Source organism: Coturnix japonica, unplaced genomic scaffold (assembly GCF_054131305.1).
Source record: "Coturnix japonica strain WE unplaced genomic scaffold, WE-NBRP24 Scf053, whole genome shotgun sequence".
NCBI lineage: Eukaryota > Metazoa > Chordata > Aves > Galliformes > Phasianidae > Coturnix > Coturnix japonica.
Window position 1 is genome coordinate 1481060 of NW_028188956.1, and position 16544 is coordinate 1497603.

The 16544-nt window shown below is 42.7% G+C and overlaps 1 protein-coding gene across 14 annotated transcripts in view; it reads right to left on the minus strand.

The window, feature by feature from the left end:
• Nucleotides 1-341: 341 nt before the first annotated feature.
• Nucleotides 342-16544, minus strand: part of LOC146752058 (rho GTPase-activating protein 32-like) — an 80747-nt gene continuing 64544 nt past the window's right edge. For 3 of the 14 annotated variants that reach the window (XM_085533057.1, XM_085533051.1, XM_085533053.1), the window contains 5 exons: nt 6342-7385; nt 3913-6046; nt 3232-3430; nt 2400-2545; nt 342-2178 (listed from right to left, as the gene is read on the minus strand). In XM_085533057.1, the coding sequence (XP_085389183.1) occupies nt 1721-2178; nt 2400-2545; nt 3232-3430; nt 3913-4084 (975 nt within the window). In that variant the 5' untranslated portion in view covers nt 4085-6046; nt 6342-7385 and the 3' untranslated portion in view covers nt 342-1720. The remainder of the gene's footprint in view (nt 2179-2399; nt 2546-3231; nt 3431-3912; nt 6047-6341; nt 7386-16544) is intronic. The other 11 variants (XM_085533052.1, XM_085533055.1, XM_085533060.1 and 8 more) reach the window with 11 other exon arrangements.

Consider the following 16544-nt stretch of genomic DNA (forward strand, 5'->3'; position numbering starts at 1 on the left):
ACACATGTGTAACCCCTTCCTTTCACTCCCAAAGTGCACGCACACACCGGTACCACAATGTCCTTGTGCAGCTCCAACACTCTGCACACCCCTGTGCACACACATATATGTGCATGCTCGTCCTTGCACACATACCCACAGACCTATACACACCTGAGCAACCCCACTGGTTTGGGCAAAGGACATCTGAACATCAAGACAGTAGTTTCGGTCTCTGAGTTTACACTTAGAGAAGTCTAATCTGGGACAACACAAGTCAGTGAATATTGGGCCAAATCCTTCTGTACTTAATTTTCTTCATCATCATTGTGAAGACGAATAAAACAACAGCACGTTTCTCATTGTTTTTAATGTTCTTTTATTTCTATTGTACAATAAAATTTACATATAAATATGTTCAATATAAATTTATTTTTCCCATGAAACACCTAGACATTTTATAGTTTGAATAAGAACTGCGTCTGCTTTGTGTTTCTTTCCCATTTACAAAACTCAGTGCTTTTAGGTTTATGCAAAATTGTTGAGGATGAGATCACATTGATCTGCTTGGTTCATGCAATCTAACCTGGATACATATGACATAGGAACGTGGTCATCCAAGAAATTCTCAGGAATCAGAGAAGTAAGATTTAGGGTGATTAGGCCCTGGAACAGCCTCCCCAGATTAAGTAGTCACAGCACTGAGCTTGCCAGATTTCAGGAACTATTTTGGACAGTGCTCTCAGACACAGGGTCTGATTTTTGGGTAGTCCTGTGTGGATCCAGGAGTTGTACTTGATGATCTTTTTGGGTTCCTTCCAAACTGGGATATTCTATGGTTCTATGGTGCTAAAAGTATGTTTAGTCAACAATGCAAACCATCTCTCATACTCTAATAACAGAGCATAAGATGATTCTGTCTGTATTAGGTGGGATGAACTCAGGATATATTCTGAAGTAGGAGCAGTGTTTGGTCATGTGTTATTTCACTCGGAAAATCTGGTAAGACCATACCATAATTCAGGGCAGACAGCAGGCCAAATCTTCACTGAGCTGAGAAGGTAGCAGGATCTTTGGCAGGTACAAGTGGAGTTCAGACACAGTATTCATGTGAATGAATCACCACATCTTTCTGTTTTGCAAAAGGTGATGTTGATCTCTTAAAAGAGGCCTACATATGCCACAAAGACTTCTGACCACATTTCTAGTGCTCCTACCAGGAAGTTTCAGAGAAAATATCAACTCGTTGTTCCTGTAACATTTCCTCTGAATCTTGTTGGATTTGATGAACTTTGCTGAATTCAAATCAGGGTTTCCAGGGGAACTCTGCCAGTTTTTCAGCAGTGCACCGTGACGTTCACAGCTCCGAGGCAAATCAGTTACATGGACTAACTGAGGACCAAGGATTCTTTTACTTCAAGGTCTCCAGCTCAGGAAGATGCCCTCTGTGATGACAGCTCTTGAAATGAAGAAAAGGGTCTGGGGCCATGAGCTGGCACTCAGGGTGGTATTTTTAGTGATTGGGTATATCCATAAACAGTTATTTTCTGCTCTTATCCAAGTTTCCTCAAGATGGACTTTCCCAAAATTTGATGAGGTGCCCTTAATCTGTCAACATCTGCTTATTCTATCTTCTTCTCTTTTTAAAAATGCCATATTTTAAAATGAACACTGGAAATTTTCTCTTCTAAGCATTTCTTCTTCCAACACCCCATCCCGTTGACTGAGCATGAGCGTGCCTTTAGTCACTTGGAAAGACAGGACTCATCCTTTGCTGTTGAGGAGAGAGTGGCTCGGAGCTCGTGCTGCTGCCGGGTGCCTGGGACTGGAGGCCTGACTCCAAGTCCCCCTCCAAGAGGCTCGGCTGCTCCTCAGTGACAGTGACTTCGTCCTGCTTGGAGGTGCCGCTGTTGGGGCACTCGGGTTGTGTTTGGTCTGGGCTGCTCTGCAAAGGCACCAGGCCACAGTCCAGGCTGGTGACTGTGTTTTCTGGCAGGCTCAGATCAGCCCCTTCAGCAGAGCTGGGAGAAATGAGTGCCTGAACAATGACCTCCTGCTCTCCGTCGCTGCTGGCACACGGGAGGCTCTCATTTGAATTGCAGCAACTTGTGCTTCCCATGAGGTCTCTGTTGATGGAAGCACTCTCTGAGCAATCAGCACTTGACCTGGCTCTTCTGGGTTCACAAGAGCTCGATTCACCTAGGAAGGAGTGGATACACAGGGGTTAGCATCCAACTTCCTCTGCCCATGGAGGCAAAGGCTTCAGAGAAAGCCTTTTTCATCCTTTGGGAAAACAGGGGTCAGCTGAAGATGTCAGGTATGGGCTTGAACGCCAGAAGGAGGTACAAGCCCACTGAAAGCATGAATTCTACCCATGTTGCTGACAAGCAGTGCTTTGAAAGCTGGATTTGCACCCTTACCTGCCAGGACCACGCGTTCTGCTTTGGAAGGCTCCCTGGCACTGCTCTGCAATTGGTGTTTGGCCATATGGGATCGTTTGCGCAGGCAGAAACAGGAACACCAACTGCCAGCAGGTGATTCCTTCCTCTTGCCGGGAGAACATGGTCTGCAGAGAAAACAGAGCAGTCGTGGTGCAGGGTGAGGGAAGAGCTGCACCGAGCCCTTGCCAGCAGTTCCCTACTCCTGGCACTGCCTGCTTACTGCTGAAACACAGCTTAGAAACGCGCTCTGTTTCAAACAGCAGAGGATGCTTCCATTCCTACAGCTCAGCCCTCAAGTCCTGCTGGCTACATTCCTCTCAACCGTGTCAAGCAAGATGCGGAGCATGTGAGCAAAGGCTCAGCAGCAGGACAGGAGCTGGCAGGCGTAACTGCTTTCTGAGAAAATGGTGCAGCCATAAGGGAAGCTCAAAAGCATCTCTGACTCTTACGTTAACACCTCCTTGGCCTCAGCTCACTGCCATCTTTAATTTCTAGTGCCAGCAAGTCCGACCAACAGCTCTGCTTACAGGAGAAGCGCAATTGGTTTCAGGTGCGTGGCCCTGAAATCTGGAAAACCCCAGTGTTTCCAGGTACAGGCAGCACAGGCCAGGATAGACACCAGCGTGGCTTTCTGCATCTTGTGACTGCCTGCCCAACCAGGAAGGAAAGGCACCTTGTGTGGCTGAACTGAGCCCATAGTGCAACTGTTTTTTAGTTGAGTGCTTGGAGATATAATGGACAAAAAATAAACCAATAGAAATCACCTGAACAATGATGATAGGGGCTGGAAAGGGAATTCCTCTTTCTTTACCTTTCAGATGGAAAATCAATGATTGCGTTGAAGTTCCTCAGTACAGCTGCAAGCCCTTCCTCCACTTGTATCTTGCTGCTCCGTGTTGCAACAGGAGAGCTGCTCTGGCCTCTCCTCTCAGCCTGTGCCTCCTGCAGTGTGAGCAGCTTTGTGGATGGAGACACCCACACAGACTTGGGCCCAGGCAGAGAACTGTGCCCTGCAAGGGAAAACCACAGGTGAGATGGAGGAGGAAGCAGCAGCACAGCCATCCCAGTTCTGCATTTCTCTCAGACTTGCTTATCCGAGACACTGGAAGAAGAGGAGCTCAAAATAACCGTGTGCTCAGAGGTATGCTCGTGGCAAAGGACACAGCCACAATTAAGAGCAGCTCACTGTATCAAAAACAGGCAAACAAAAATCCTAGAAAAACTAGGGGTCTGGGATTTCAGAAAGCTTTGCTGCCACATTTCAATCAAGCTTCAACTGCTTGCAAAAAATCTTAACAGCAGTGATGGTTTTCTCCATGTAAGGTTTGTGTTTGGACACACTAAGGATCCAGGAATGGGGCACCATATTCTAATCTAAGCCCAGAAGCCTGCTGTCTCCTCAACAGTAATAGAATTTTCAAAGGTCTTGGAGAAGCCCTGGATTGGATGAAGCTGTCAGATCAAGATCAAGCTAATGGAGGAAGATGCTCACCTACTCCCTCTCCCATGGCTGGTGTGGATTTGGAGCAGAAGATGACATCTGTGTGGCTGATGAGTAATTCCACAACAGCTGACTGTATCTGCAGCTCCATGCAAGCAGCTTTGCTGGCGCAGGAAGATTGGCTCTGCTGGGATCTGAAGAAAAGGCAGATCTTACAAGTCATTTCCCCGAGGTCACTTCCCCAAGTCTGAATTTCTGTAGCCAAAAACTGTCAAGCTGGGCTCTGGAGACTTCCGCAGTGGGCAAACAGCGATGCCACTGATGTGATGCCACTAATTCTCCTGGATGATCAGAGACACAGCAGTCCCAGCTAAACAAGTGAGTAGAAACTGTCATCTAGAAATTGTGCACCTGGGTTGGGGGACAGCAGAACTAAGCATCGTGTTGAAATGGAAGAAGAAGTTTACCTTAAGAGGTTTGGAGCCCACACTATCGCTAAGTTCTTAGCATGCATGTTTATCACCGAGCAGATCCCTGCCAGAGAAATCAAGTGTCTTATTAAGTCCCATGGGGACAGTGCACTGGTGGTCAGCACTGAGGCAGACTTGATGCCTTCCAAGAGGCATCTGGGGAACACAGAAACACAGAATGACCCGGGTTGGAAGGGACCTCAAGGATAATGAAGCTCCACTCCCCCTGCCTGGCAGGGCCACCTATCTTCCACATTTACTAGACCAGGCTGTCCAGGGCCACATCTAACCTGGCCTTGGACACCTCTACGGATGGGGGATCCACAACGTCCCTGGGCAGCCTGTTCCAGGACCTCAGCACTCTCCTAGTAAAGAACTTTCCCCTAACATCCAATGTTAATCTTCCCTCTTTCAACATAAAACCATTTCCTCTTGAACTGATATTATCGGCCCTTTCAAAGAGTTAACACCCCTCCTGATTATACACACAGCCCGTGCCATCAAGGCCAAGCGGTGCAAGCACTGGGCAGCTTTACAGCCTGATTGCACAGTGCAGCTCCTCGCAGCAGGCATTCGTCTCCAAGTCCACTTTGCTATTAACCCCATTCTACCAATAGCAGGAGAACAGCAAAGGAAAAGGAATTCTCACAACCATTGTGAATAGCTTAAATAAGCACCTCCTGGCACCACCACAAGTGCCATCAGTGAGAGGCAGGATGTGGCAAAGACGTGACTCATGGGGCTAACAGAAAGAAGACCTCAGAGCTGGGGCACTGCTACAACCACTAACCAGGATGGCCAGGGAACTGGTACGTGTCATTTCCAAGACATTGCCCTGAGCTTATAGAGATCCTGGCATACAGCTGCTCGGTCAGCAGAGGGTTCAGGAGCTCCCTGAAATACATCTTACACAGGGAGCTCACGCTGTGAATGTCTTGGACGCTGAGCTCAGGAACCTGCTCCATATTGAATTCATGGCTGCAGAGAAGGACACAGAATTGGGCAGAGGGCTTTGAGGAAGATGAAAACAAGTCCAAAGCCACACAAAATACAGTCAAGAAAAGGAAGGACTTCTGCAGAGCCTTCCATACGGTCTCACATCACAGTTAGAAGCAGGAGAGCTCTTGTGGCACAAAGCTTGGAGCTGGAGAAATCAAGGCTGCCTCTAAGATAGTGCTTGCTAAAAGACTTGTGCTCTAGACACCTCACACCTTCAGTGTTCTTCTTTGGACATATCCCAGGATTTCGGTGTCCTTCTTGCAGTGAGGGGCCAAGAACTGAACACAGAACTCAAGGTGAGGACTCACCAGTGCCAAGTACAGGGGGATGATCGATTCCCTGCTCCTGCTGACTCCAACCTTCTGCATTCCAGTTCCAATCTAAACCATTCCTGCGGTGGTAGTGCTTGAATCCTCATTTGGGGCTGGACCTCAACAGGTCAACACATCAGAAATAACACAATGTGCATCTTGAAGACGTGTCTCAAAGCCCAGAAAATCCAACTCTCTGACCTTGGCACAACTCACCAACCAAGAGCCAGGCCTTGACAACTTGGCTGATCTGAGCACATAGGAGGGGGCCAGACAGTGGACCAGAAGTGTCCATTTCCACTGAAGCTCCTTGTAGAGAACAGCACCAATCAGCAGGCGTGAATCAATTCATTCACAGGCTTCACAATGAGTCTGTTTCTTTATAAAAGAAACCCACATCGATTCCTAATCAAAAAAGGGAGGAGTTAATATGGACCAAAGAAGTTTCTGTTCCTACGCTTCATCCCTCACCCCAACTTCCCTTGCCCCATCCCCAACTCCTGGATGATGCCCACAAGCTTAAAGGCAGGTCTCAAACCCACAGGGCTCCGTTCACAATACTCCATCAGAATGGATGTTACACTTCTTCTATACACTCAAACAGACTGAGCAGTGGTATCTCAGTCACTTAAAACACACAGAAGCATCCAAACCCAGAGCACACACATCCCTTCCTGTGGTACTGCAGCCCACAGCTCACCTTCACACCTCTGTTGATTCCTGGTGTTTTACACACATGCAGCCTCGCTACGGTTCCATGGGTGTCACACAAGACCTGCAGGACCTCTTTCTCCGCAAACCCCACCTGTTGGGTGTTTCCTGTTGGCACTGAACATGAACAAATCTACCGCTGAGCAACAGGACGTGAGACAAACAGCAGAAAACAACCAACCTGCAGAACTAACTCGTTTGGGTTGGCCCAGATGTTAGCATGCTCCCTTTCCATGGCCCAGGCCAAGCTTGATGAGCTGCTCCTCGTTTGCAGAGGGGGAGAACGCTGCAGATGGGATGTGGTGGCTATGCACACATCATGCCTTTCTCTTGCTTTTCCTCTCTCCATCTTCCATTAGCAAACAGCATCTATAAGCTTTCCTTCCTGAAAAAATCACTGGTTAAAAACGAATTGGTAAGCTTGCTTTTAAAACTGCCTTCTTTATGCAGCTTGATGCTTTAAAGCAGAAGCTCACCTAGCAATGGTGGGTCAAGTACAATTTGCCCTTGGTCAATCCATGCTGACTATTCCTGAAGATTCTTCCTCTTTAAAGCTCTGTGTACATCCAACCTAACTCCAAAATCTTATCAACTGTGCCTTATCACTTTCCATTGCATTTTAAAATCCTCACTGACTCCTTTACTTGTTCCCTTGCTTGCTATTTCTGTGCAAACCAAACACTGGAGTTAGGGTTCTTGTAAAATGAACCATGGCCTACAGGTAGAAGGCACCAAAATTTATGCTTAACATACTTTGCTCAATCTGTATCTTACTTCGGTCAAGGTTTACTAGATACTGAAGTATGGAGTAAGCACTATATACAATGAGAAGTAAATTTCTGGATTAAGTGCTATATTTTTTCTGTAAGAAACTAGCACTACATCTTTACACACCTGCTTTGTTCTCTGAGTATTTAGATCAAGCGGAGATTCTTCAAACACTGAAGCTACATCAGAAAATTCCATGGATCCAAACACATCTGGCACATGGCTGCAGTCTGGCACATCTTCATTATGTCAGAGCCTTTTCAGACTGAAAAGAAATGTGCCATTGAGATTCTTTTGCAGAATTAAAAGAAAGATTTCATCAAAAGATTTCATCACTAAAATCTAAATAAGATTGCTTTGCAAGTTCCAAACTATGGCTAAGAGCTAATGCAGGTCCACAAGCCAGCAGCAAAAACTTTTATATTATGTTCTTAATACTGTAATTTTGGATTTGACGTTCATATCAAGAGCAGAAGGGAAATTACTCTTAGAGCTCAAGTAATCTTTCACAGCCTGTGTCAACAAGAGCAGCACCTCATAGCCTTTGGTTTGAAGACCCGGACCACAAGCTAGCTAATGATTTTACACAGAATTCCAGAGTTCAAGTCATTGTTTCTATTAGGGCTGCAATTCTACTGAAAGCCTTCAAGTTCATCACACTGAATTATCACTGGCACCACACATAACTCCACGTTACATATGTGATCACAAGCAACCTGGCAACTTCAGACAATTCCAAAGCACTCCACGTGCACTTTGCTACTAAAGTACAGAAAAAGGAATTAACATCAGAAATAGCTGCAGTCAAAACCATCTAAGAATCCAAGTCTCCAGGAAACAAGGAAAGCAAATCCTCTCCAGGACTGTCTTCTAAAAGGAAACAGATCAGAAAGGTGAGATCTTTCCCCCTTTGATCACCCACTCATGTAACGTCCATGTCATTTCTAAGTATGCTGCCCAGACCAAGACTGAGGATGCTTCAGAAGAAGACCTTCCCTGCTAAGCCAAACAGAACAAGTAAGGTACCAAAATATGTAGAGCCAAACATGGAAAGGTGCTCTAAGAAGGTAAGCATCACAAGAGACCAACAGGAATGCTTACACAATCCAAACAATGCACAATGTCTGTTCCACAAGCTGCCAAGAGGAATGTGTGCAGTACTCACAGCGCACCATGTACACTGCTTACTGCAGTCATACAACTTCGTAGGACCAGACCAACTTACTGAAACATTTTAATGAACAGACCGAACTGTATGGAACTAGGAGGACAAGTGGTGAGAGACCACAGGCTGAATGCAAGCCAGCAGTGTGCTCTGACAGAAAAGAAGTACAACAAGATCATCAGCTGCATTAAAAAGCAGCACAACCAGACCACGACAAGTCATTCCTGCTTCAACACTCACTGGACCACATCTACAATACTGTATCTGGTTTTTGGCCAGGAAGGATAACAACCTGAAGCAAGTTCTGGGGATGACCTCCAGCCTGTGCAGGGGGCTGAAGCTCCCACTCAGAGAAGAGAAGCTGGGGAGAATGATCTTTGTTCAGAGTGCCTTCCAGTAGCCTTAGATAGAGGGATTTCATAAGATGCCTAGGAAAATGCTCATGCTGTAATGATTTGCTTTACTGAGAGATACCAGCAGCTTACAAAATGCCAAGCTCTAACCTATTGGTGAGGAAATATTCAAGCCTTCCAGTACCTAACCTGTGCTTCAAGACTTCAGTGACAGAAAATCCATTGGATGGGGCCAGAGGAATGCATCTCACCCCATACCCTCTGTACAGCCACCATTTGTTTAAAGGATCACTCTTCCTTGAGGCACAAAACTAGAGCAGGTTACACAACAGACTGACACCACAAGGGCTTCTCTCTAGATACAAACTGCAGCAAAGAGCATCACAAAAATGGGAAACCAACACTCAGATCAGATCTGTGTCTCTGCTCCGCTCATTAGGAGCATCATGTTTTACTCCCCTTTCAGAGGAAGATACTTCTTCAAGGATAACAAAATCCAGCTCAGCTACACAACACAGTACCAAATAGCAATAATTATCTAACATTTCCTGTAGGGAAAGAATCCTAAGCACAAGTTATTCTCTGAGTTTCAGCTGGAACTGAATTATTTTCTTCAGTGTCTGATTTAATACTACGTTTTCATTCTAGAGAAACAATGGAGATAGCGCAGTGATGCTTACAGTTGCTGCCAGGCAGCGTTGTACAGAGCCACAGTCAATCTCAGCTGAGAGCCCAAGGAAGTGAGAAGGAACAGAACTAGGACAGCTGACTTAAACTGGCCAAAGGATATTCCATACTATATGACATATTGTGGAAGGAGTTTTGAAGGGGGTAGAACTTCATGTAAATCTCTTCCACTACTAGGAGGCTAACTGGACACTGATTGGTAGGTGGTGCGCAATTGCTTTTGCATTCATCATAACTATTATCCTTTATCTCAGTAAATAATTCTATCAATTCAATCAACCCATTAGTTCTACTTTGTGTTACTTCTCCCGCCTTAAGTTCTCTCCTGCAATCCACTGGAATGGAGTGGAGTACTGTAACTTTCTCTCCCAACAGAAAAATAAACACCGGGCAGATTTTTTTTTCCTGATCTGTACACTGGCATCGCATCATCCATTTCTAGCACACATAAGAAGCACTGCATTCTTTATTCTTTGGCATGCACACCTGGTGTTAAATCATTCAGTAATAGAACATTAAGACATTCACCCAAACAAGTCTCAGGATTTGGTACAGTGAACATCTATTCAACAGGTACAGACTGCTTTACCCACCTGCAGTGCTATCTCATTTCCCCTTGGAAATGGATGAGGTATGGTTTCATGTTTTCCCTCTCTCCCAAGAAAGTGGCTATGCAAGGGAGGAATGAGAGGCACAAAAGAAGATTCAGGTGGCCTTAAGCAAACCCAAGCATCTATAGCACAGTTTTTTTTAATTATTTGCTCAAAAGAACAGGAATTATCTAGAATTTGATTATACATTTCCACGATGCCAAGGTATCAGCCTTGGTTAGTCAGTGTCATACCATTTTTTTTTTTTATTCATTAAGTCTACTGGCCCTCCCCACCTCTAAAACTGCAGTAATACAGATTTCAGAGACCTGGTTTTGCTGAGGTACAGAGCTTGGGCCTCAATGACAGAATTGGCCATTGCACTGGCACTTTTAAAAGCCTTTTATCAGAAATGAGACTCTAAAGGGATCTGGCACTCAACTCCAATAAGATGTTCTAAAGCCTTGAGGGACAAAAAAAAAGCACAAGCAACAAAGGTCAGTGCTTCATTTTCCTTATCTGTATTTAATCATGATACTTTAGAATGAAACTGAAGTGTAAAGAAATTTATACTTAGTACTAAACTCAATTTTCTCATGAGATAATTACCAAAGTAGGCTTCTTCTCCTTCCTTACTCATTTCCACATTTTTATCTGAAAATCACAGAGAAGACAAATAGGACATCCCAATGCTATTTAAGCAGCCACTGCAAAGCAAGGGACTGCACTTTGAAGGAACCATACCATCAATGTGCTAACAGATGACTCACTAAGAGACATGTAAAAGAAATTGCATGCCAGTACCATATATCTCAGGAACTTGGAGTGCCTGCAGCCATAAATAGAGCTGTGCTTCAATCGTGATTTGTCTGGTTCTGGACATGTTCTAGGATAAGTTCATCCTGAAACACAGTGCGTGGTCTTGTTTCTTTTCTCCTTGATCACCTGGGTTTCCCCCCAGAGATGGCAGGAAACAAGATTGCTCCCACATGGACATTCAGTGACATCACAAAACAAACCCAAGTCAACTTGTTGTGAGACACTGAGATTGGACATCACCGAAGAGATCATCAAAGGAGATCTCAAGTTTAGACTTCGAGGTTAAGGCTGCGCAATGTAACAATACAATGACAACTAAATAAATGCCAACTAATCCTTGATATGTTTTACAGGCGGTCAAAAATCTGTGTGCATTTTGCCAATTTTTACTCAGGCCCATCATTGCAATTGATACTTCATACAAGCTCATATTTCATTATCACTTCTCATTGGCGCTGTTTGCAATTTTAAGTGTACTGCATTATTACTTATGAGGAATTATATCAGTTACCTGTCACCAGGAATGCAATTAAAATAATGCACAGGGAAAGTGGGGCCTACTTGCTGGCTGATACAGGGTGACAATTCTCAGCTGTGTTAATCAGGGTTACAGCTGATGAAAGATGAGACCTGTTTGTTTCATTATTTTGCTTTCAACGTGGAGCACTGCACTATTCTGTTTTCTGTTTTTAAAATGCTCGTTGCAATGTTTTTAGAGGAAAACCAAATAACACTAAAATAGTGCTAGAAGCCGAACACTGTTATTAGATAAAAGCGGCTCTAATGCATTAGGAGGTGTTGAGTTAATAGGAAAAGAGCTTTGATTCACTAGCCCCTGTCTAACATGCTACTACAACAGAAGTAAAAAGGCAGTAGGCAACTCCCCTCTAATCACCTCCTGTTAGCTGCAACTATAGGCAAATTGCTAGTGAGGATTAAGTGGGGAGACTATCACAGGATCAGTGTCAAGCAGAAAAAAGACTCAATTTGTGAGCAATCATGACTCCCTAATCACTTCCCTAAGAGCTTTAGGAATTACTAACAGTCGTCTTTAGAACTGTGGGCGCATCGTAAATACCGACCTAAAGAAACCAGGAAGCTTTTTTTTTAAAAAAAGCAAGAGATATGATTGTGGCAATAGATAGATAGATAGATAAAACAGTTAAATACATAAATAAGAAAGCATCTGAAGGCTGAAAAAATAAATAATTCATGTTCACCAATGCGGTACAATCTTGAGATTATTAAGATTTAGATATATGCGTGTCAACACTGTGAATTCAAACCGAGATAAGCTAAGGCTTGCACGGTTTGGAGGCTGACTTACAGACAAATCCGTCAGTAGTACAATAAGTTGAAAATGCCCGTACTGGAGCAATGCTGCTCCACAAGAGCAGTGGGAGAGATTCTACTGATTACGTATTTCCAGGCAGTTGCCACAGACTAATTCCCTGTCAATTATTTTATTCCCTATTACTTTTACACATTGACTTTCCTCCTGTAAGCACAGAAATCTTAACAGCACTCATAAGTGTTATTTCTTTTTAATAATGAAAAATAATAACAAAATGAAAAATGCAAACACCTATTTAATTTAGAAAATGAAAACTCTTACTGATATTGACATTGGCTTGTAGTTTGTATGAATCATAACATTACACTGGATTACAAAATTCAATAAGGACCACAAGCAGTCATTTCATAGCACCTAACAGATCTTTAAGTGCTGGTTTGAAGATTCAACATGCCCAATAAATCAATTTTTATATTTTATTTTACTTTTAGGCATTAGCTTTATTCTTCCTTTGTAGTTGGAGTCTTTATTGGCTCAATCACTCGATCAAAAATTCTATTTTCCATTATTTTTCTTACTTAATTTCCAAGTGGCAAAAATAACAAAATTAATAGCCAGCCATTAAGAAAAAAAACAAACAAAAAAACAACCAACCAAACAAAAAAAAATTGCCACAAAACAAAAAGACTGTTTTAGAATAAAGCATTTTTCCAAACTGCTATTGCAAAAGTCAGTCAGTCAAAGTAAGGCACTACCTGATAGACATGTCAGGCTATTACTCAGCAAGAACAGGTGACAAGATGACAGTAAACGCAAAGGTCAGACCACCACCAGACTCACAAAGTGCCTGCTATTTTTAGGTTTAAGTATGTTTCAGCAATTATGTTTTAAAATAGAAAATAAATCATTAAAAAACGCATTATCAATACCATCTTAAGAATAAGCCATAGTAGCCTTTTTTTTGCACTATACCTGTATATCAGAACTTGGTATCACTAACATTAATATACAAAAAAAGAATGAAAAAAAAAACAACAAACCAACAATTAAGACTCGGTAATCAATCAATGACAATTTCTTCTACTACTGTACTAATACACTTAACAATAAATAAGCCAAACAGCTTGCAGGTTTTCTATGCATCCCAGAACTGAGCTCGAAGCAGTATCTTTGTAATAACATTCTAAACTACCTTTCAGAAACTAAATAGGTCCTTCTGCAGGAAGGAAAAAATTCCCAGTAAAAAGTAATTGAAAATTAATAACAATGTGTGTGTCACTTAACCCCAAATCACAAGGAATACTATCAATGCAATACCAAAACACATTGAACTCTGATGCTGCGTTATGCTAGCTTGTTTACAGCAATTTGTCCTTTCAGAAGTGAAGAAGAGAACAAGAAATTTAGGAAGTATTTTCTTTCATTTAAATGCTTAAAGTCAGAAATACAGTGCAGACTGCCTGTACAAACAATTCCAGTGTTGATATTAGGTAGGAAATCTTTTGTCTTTCTCATGTAAATGCTTTTAAATCAAAAGAGGCAAAGAAATTCAGGGGTAAGAAAAATGAAAACCAATTGGAATATGTATGTTATATAATTGCAAAACAGCTGAACTAAACTCCTTGCTGTCCTATACCTTGAGAAGTATAACATAGATTAAAAAACACAGAAGTACTGCATCCCATCCCAACTTCACTATAATCATCAAAGCTGCTTTCTCACTGTGTTACCTTGTCTTCCCCTTTCACAAAGAAAAATACCAACTGTATGGATAGATACAGGTACAAATATATACATATTCATAAAAGTTAATTGTTTTTTTTAAGTATATAGTGTGTGTGTGTGTGTGTGTGTATGCTGCAATGTATTTCAAAGCTGGAAATTCTTGGGTATTTCACTGTAGTGTGCCGTGAATTAACAACAGCAAATTTCTTATTCCTCTTATTAATCTGAAGAAAAAAATATTTACTGAACAATATAGGCTGGACTTCATTAAACCAGTCAAATCCAGACATCTGAAATCCACATGGAACACCCACTTCCTTTATATAGGCTGGACACATGACCTGGTCAGCGAATCAAAAGAGAGAACCTTACAGAATCACATGCACGTGTAAACATTATTGGCACTCACCCTATCAAATTGCTGCTAAAATGTCCTCTGTCGGCATACCACGTCCCCACTAAGAATAATACTGATCTATTACTGGTAGTTTGTCACGATTATTCCACAAAAATCACTAAACAACAGATTTGTGATAATAATAAAAGATCTTTGCAGCATAATGAGTCTTCTAAGAGCCTTGTGTAAGGAAAAGGAAAAAAGAGCACCACCAAAAAAAAAACCTAAAACCCCACAGCTTGTCCAATTAACTATCATTAGCTCCCATTTTCCATCAATTTGCACCCTCTCTATGCAATCAAAGGTTTCTAAAGGGCCAATTTTAATTAGTTCAAATAACAAGAAACAATGTTTATCTGTCCATGCAGTGCAGTACTCTGTAGAACTAAAAGGCAGACACTGCAACACATTTATTGCCTTCTAGGTCAGCATCAGCTGTAGTTTTAGCAGCTGTAGCTAAAGGCAACTGTACTGTAATCAAGCATCACAGGGACATCTTTGCTTTCTCTCCTTTATTTTTATTCTTTCTGCTTCCTTGCTGAATCCCCTATTTTAATATACAAACTCACCCCACTGTGAAGTAAGCCCTTGCAGGGTTGGATAGCCACGAGAATGTTAGTGGCTAGTGGTGAGCTCCATGGAGAGGGGGGAAAAAAAAAAAAAGAAAAAAAGAAAAAGAAAAGCTTTTAAAAAAAGGCAAAACGTCAGGGGTATGCGTAAGAGAAGGGAAAAGGGATGGAAAATTAATAATCCAACAGGCAGGTTCCCTCAGTGTTATTAATCATGCTGCTTCTCACAAGCCAGAGAAGAGCTGAGATTTGCACATGGGAGGGGAGGAGAATGTACACTATTGGCCAACTAGCTCATTCCTATACATCTCAGCCAATCCTTCCTTCTCCCCCTTCCCTCCCCCTCCCGCCCCCCACCCCCCCTTTTTTTTTTCCTCCTCTTTCCTTAAGGTACAAATATATCTGAGAAGCAGTTACAAAACCCTGGAAGATGAAAAATCATGCTCCCAGGCTAGGCAACGCTTGGTCCAGTTAATGCACTATAAACTTTATTTGAGCTGACTTCTCATTTGATCCCCTTGTGACAGGGTCAGCGAACGGCAAGCAATTCCATCCCAAATCATGCCATAATCGAATTGCTGCCTATTTCCCGAACCTATAATGAAAAAGGCAACCGAAATAATGCAGGTAATGTTGGCAGCCTCCCCTTGCTGTCGTACATTATTACTGCCGATTGCTTGCCTCCATTTCCCCTGTACTCTAACAATGAATATATTTCACAGCTCACTTGCTTTACTGTGTGGGTGGTATGGCACAGACACCTACATGATATGAAAGAAAATCTAAAACAATAGGGTTTTGTTTCTGTGCACAGCACCTAACAGGCTGCTGGTAGGAAAGGCAATTTTGTCAAACTGCTACAGGAAAAAAAAAAAAAGAAACAAAAAAAAATCCAGGAGACCAGTGAGGCTTAAACAAGACTTTGGGCAGAACGCTCCCAACTCTTCTTTATCTATTTAACCTCAGTGTCACCCGATAATCTATAGCACGATCAAGCATTTATTGACAGTCCTCAAATAAATTAAATTACACTGTCGTTTCTAAAGGATCAAAGTTAGGGTTTCCTACACAAAATGCTTCTTCAGACAGGAACAATTTCACTGGCAGTACACATAAATCCTGAAAACACACAAATCAACAGCCTGAAACATACGCTGAGAACTCGCTCCATTAGAAAGAAGAGCAACTCCTCCAGTTCACCGACACATTACAACTGCTGATGCCAAATCTGCCAGTCCTTTTCTCACTCTTCCCCCCACTGAAGTGTCAGTGGGGCACGTGCCCTGGAACGGACCTCACCACTCACGCTATGCTCAGTCTGCACACTGCTGCTGTCCGCCAGCAGCATCGCCGCCTCACTGCAGCTCCAAAACACAGCTCAGAGCTGTACGAAGCAGGCAGCAATTGGGAAGTAATTACGTTTTCAAATGACATACATTAACTGCGATTGTGAAGAATATTCCCTTTGATCCGCTGCTGGATGGCATAAATATGACTGTTTATATAACCTTCTACTTTGAATCTTACTTTAAAAGAGTTTGAAGCACAAAGCATAGCATGTGAAGACTTATGTAATGAACAACAACTATACTTAACAAGGACAAAGCAATATTCCGGTGCATTTCCCTTAAAAAAAAAAAAAATGCCTGCAACAAAAGTCAATGTGTGTAACTGAAACTACAGCAGCATCCTATGCACAACCCAACTGACAGCTTTGAACTTCTGTGAAAGGCTGCGCTCACACCTAAACTGCCATGCGGTCCATTAACAACCCCAGGCAAAGCAGACACCCAACCCAAATGGGAAACACAGCCCATCTTCCATC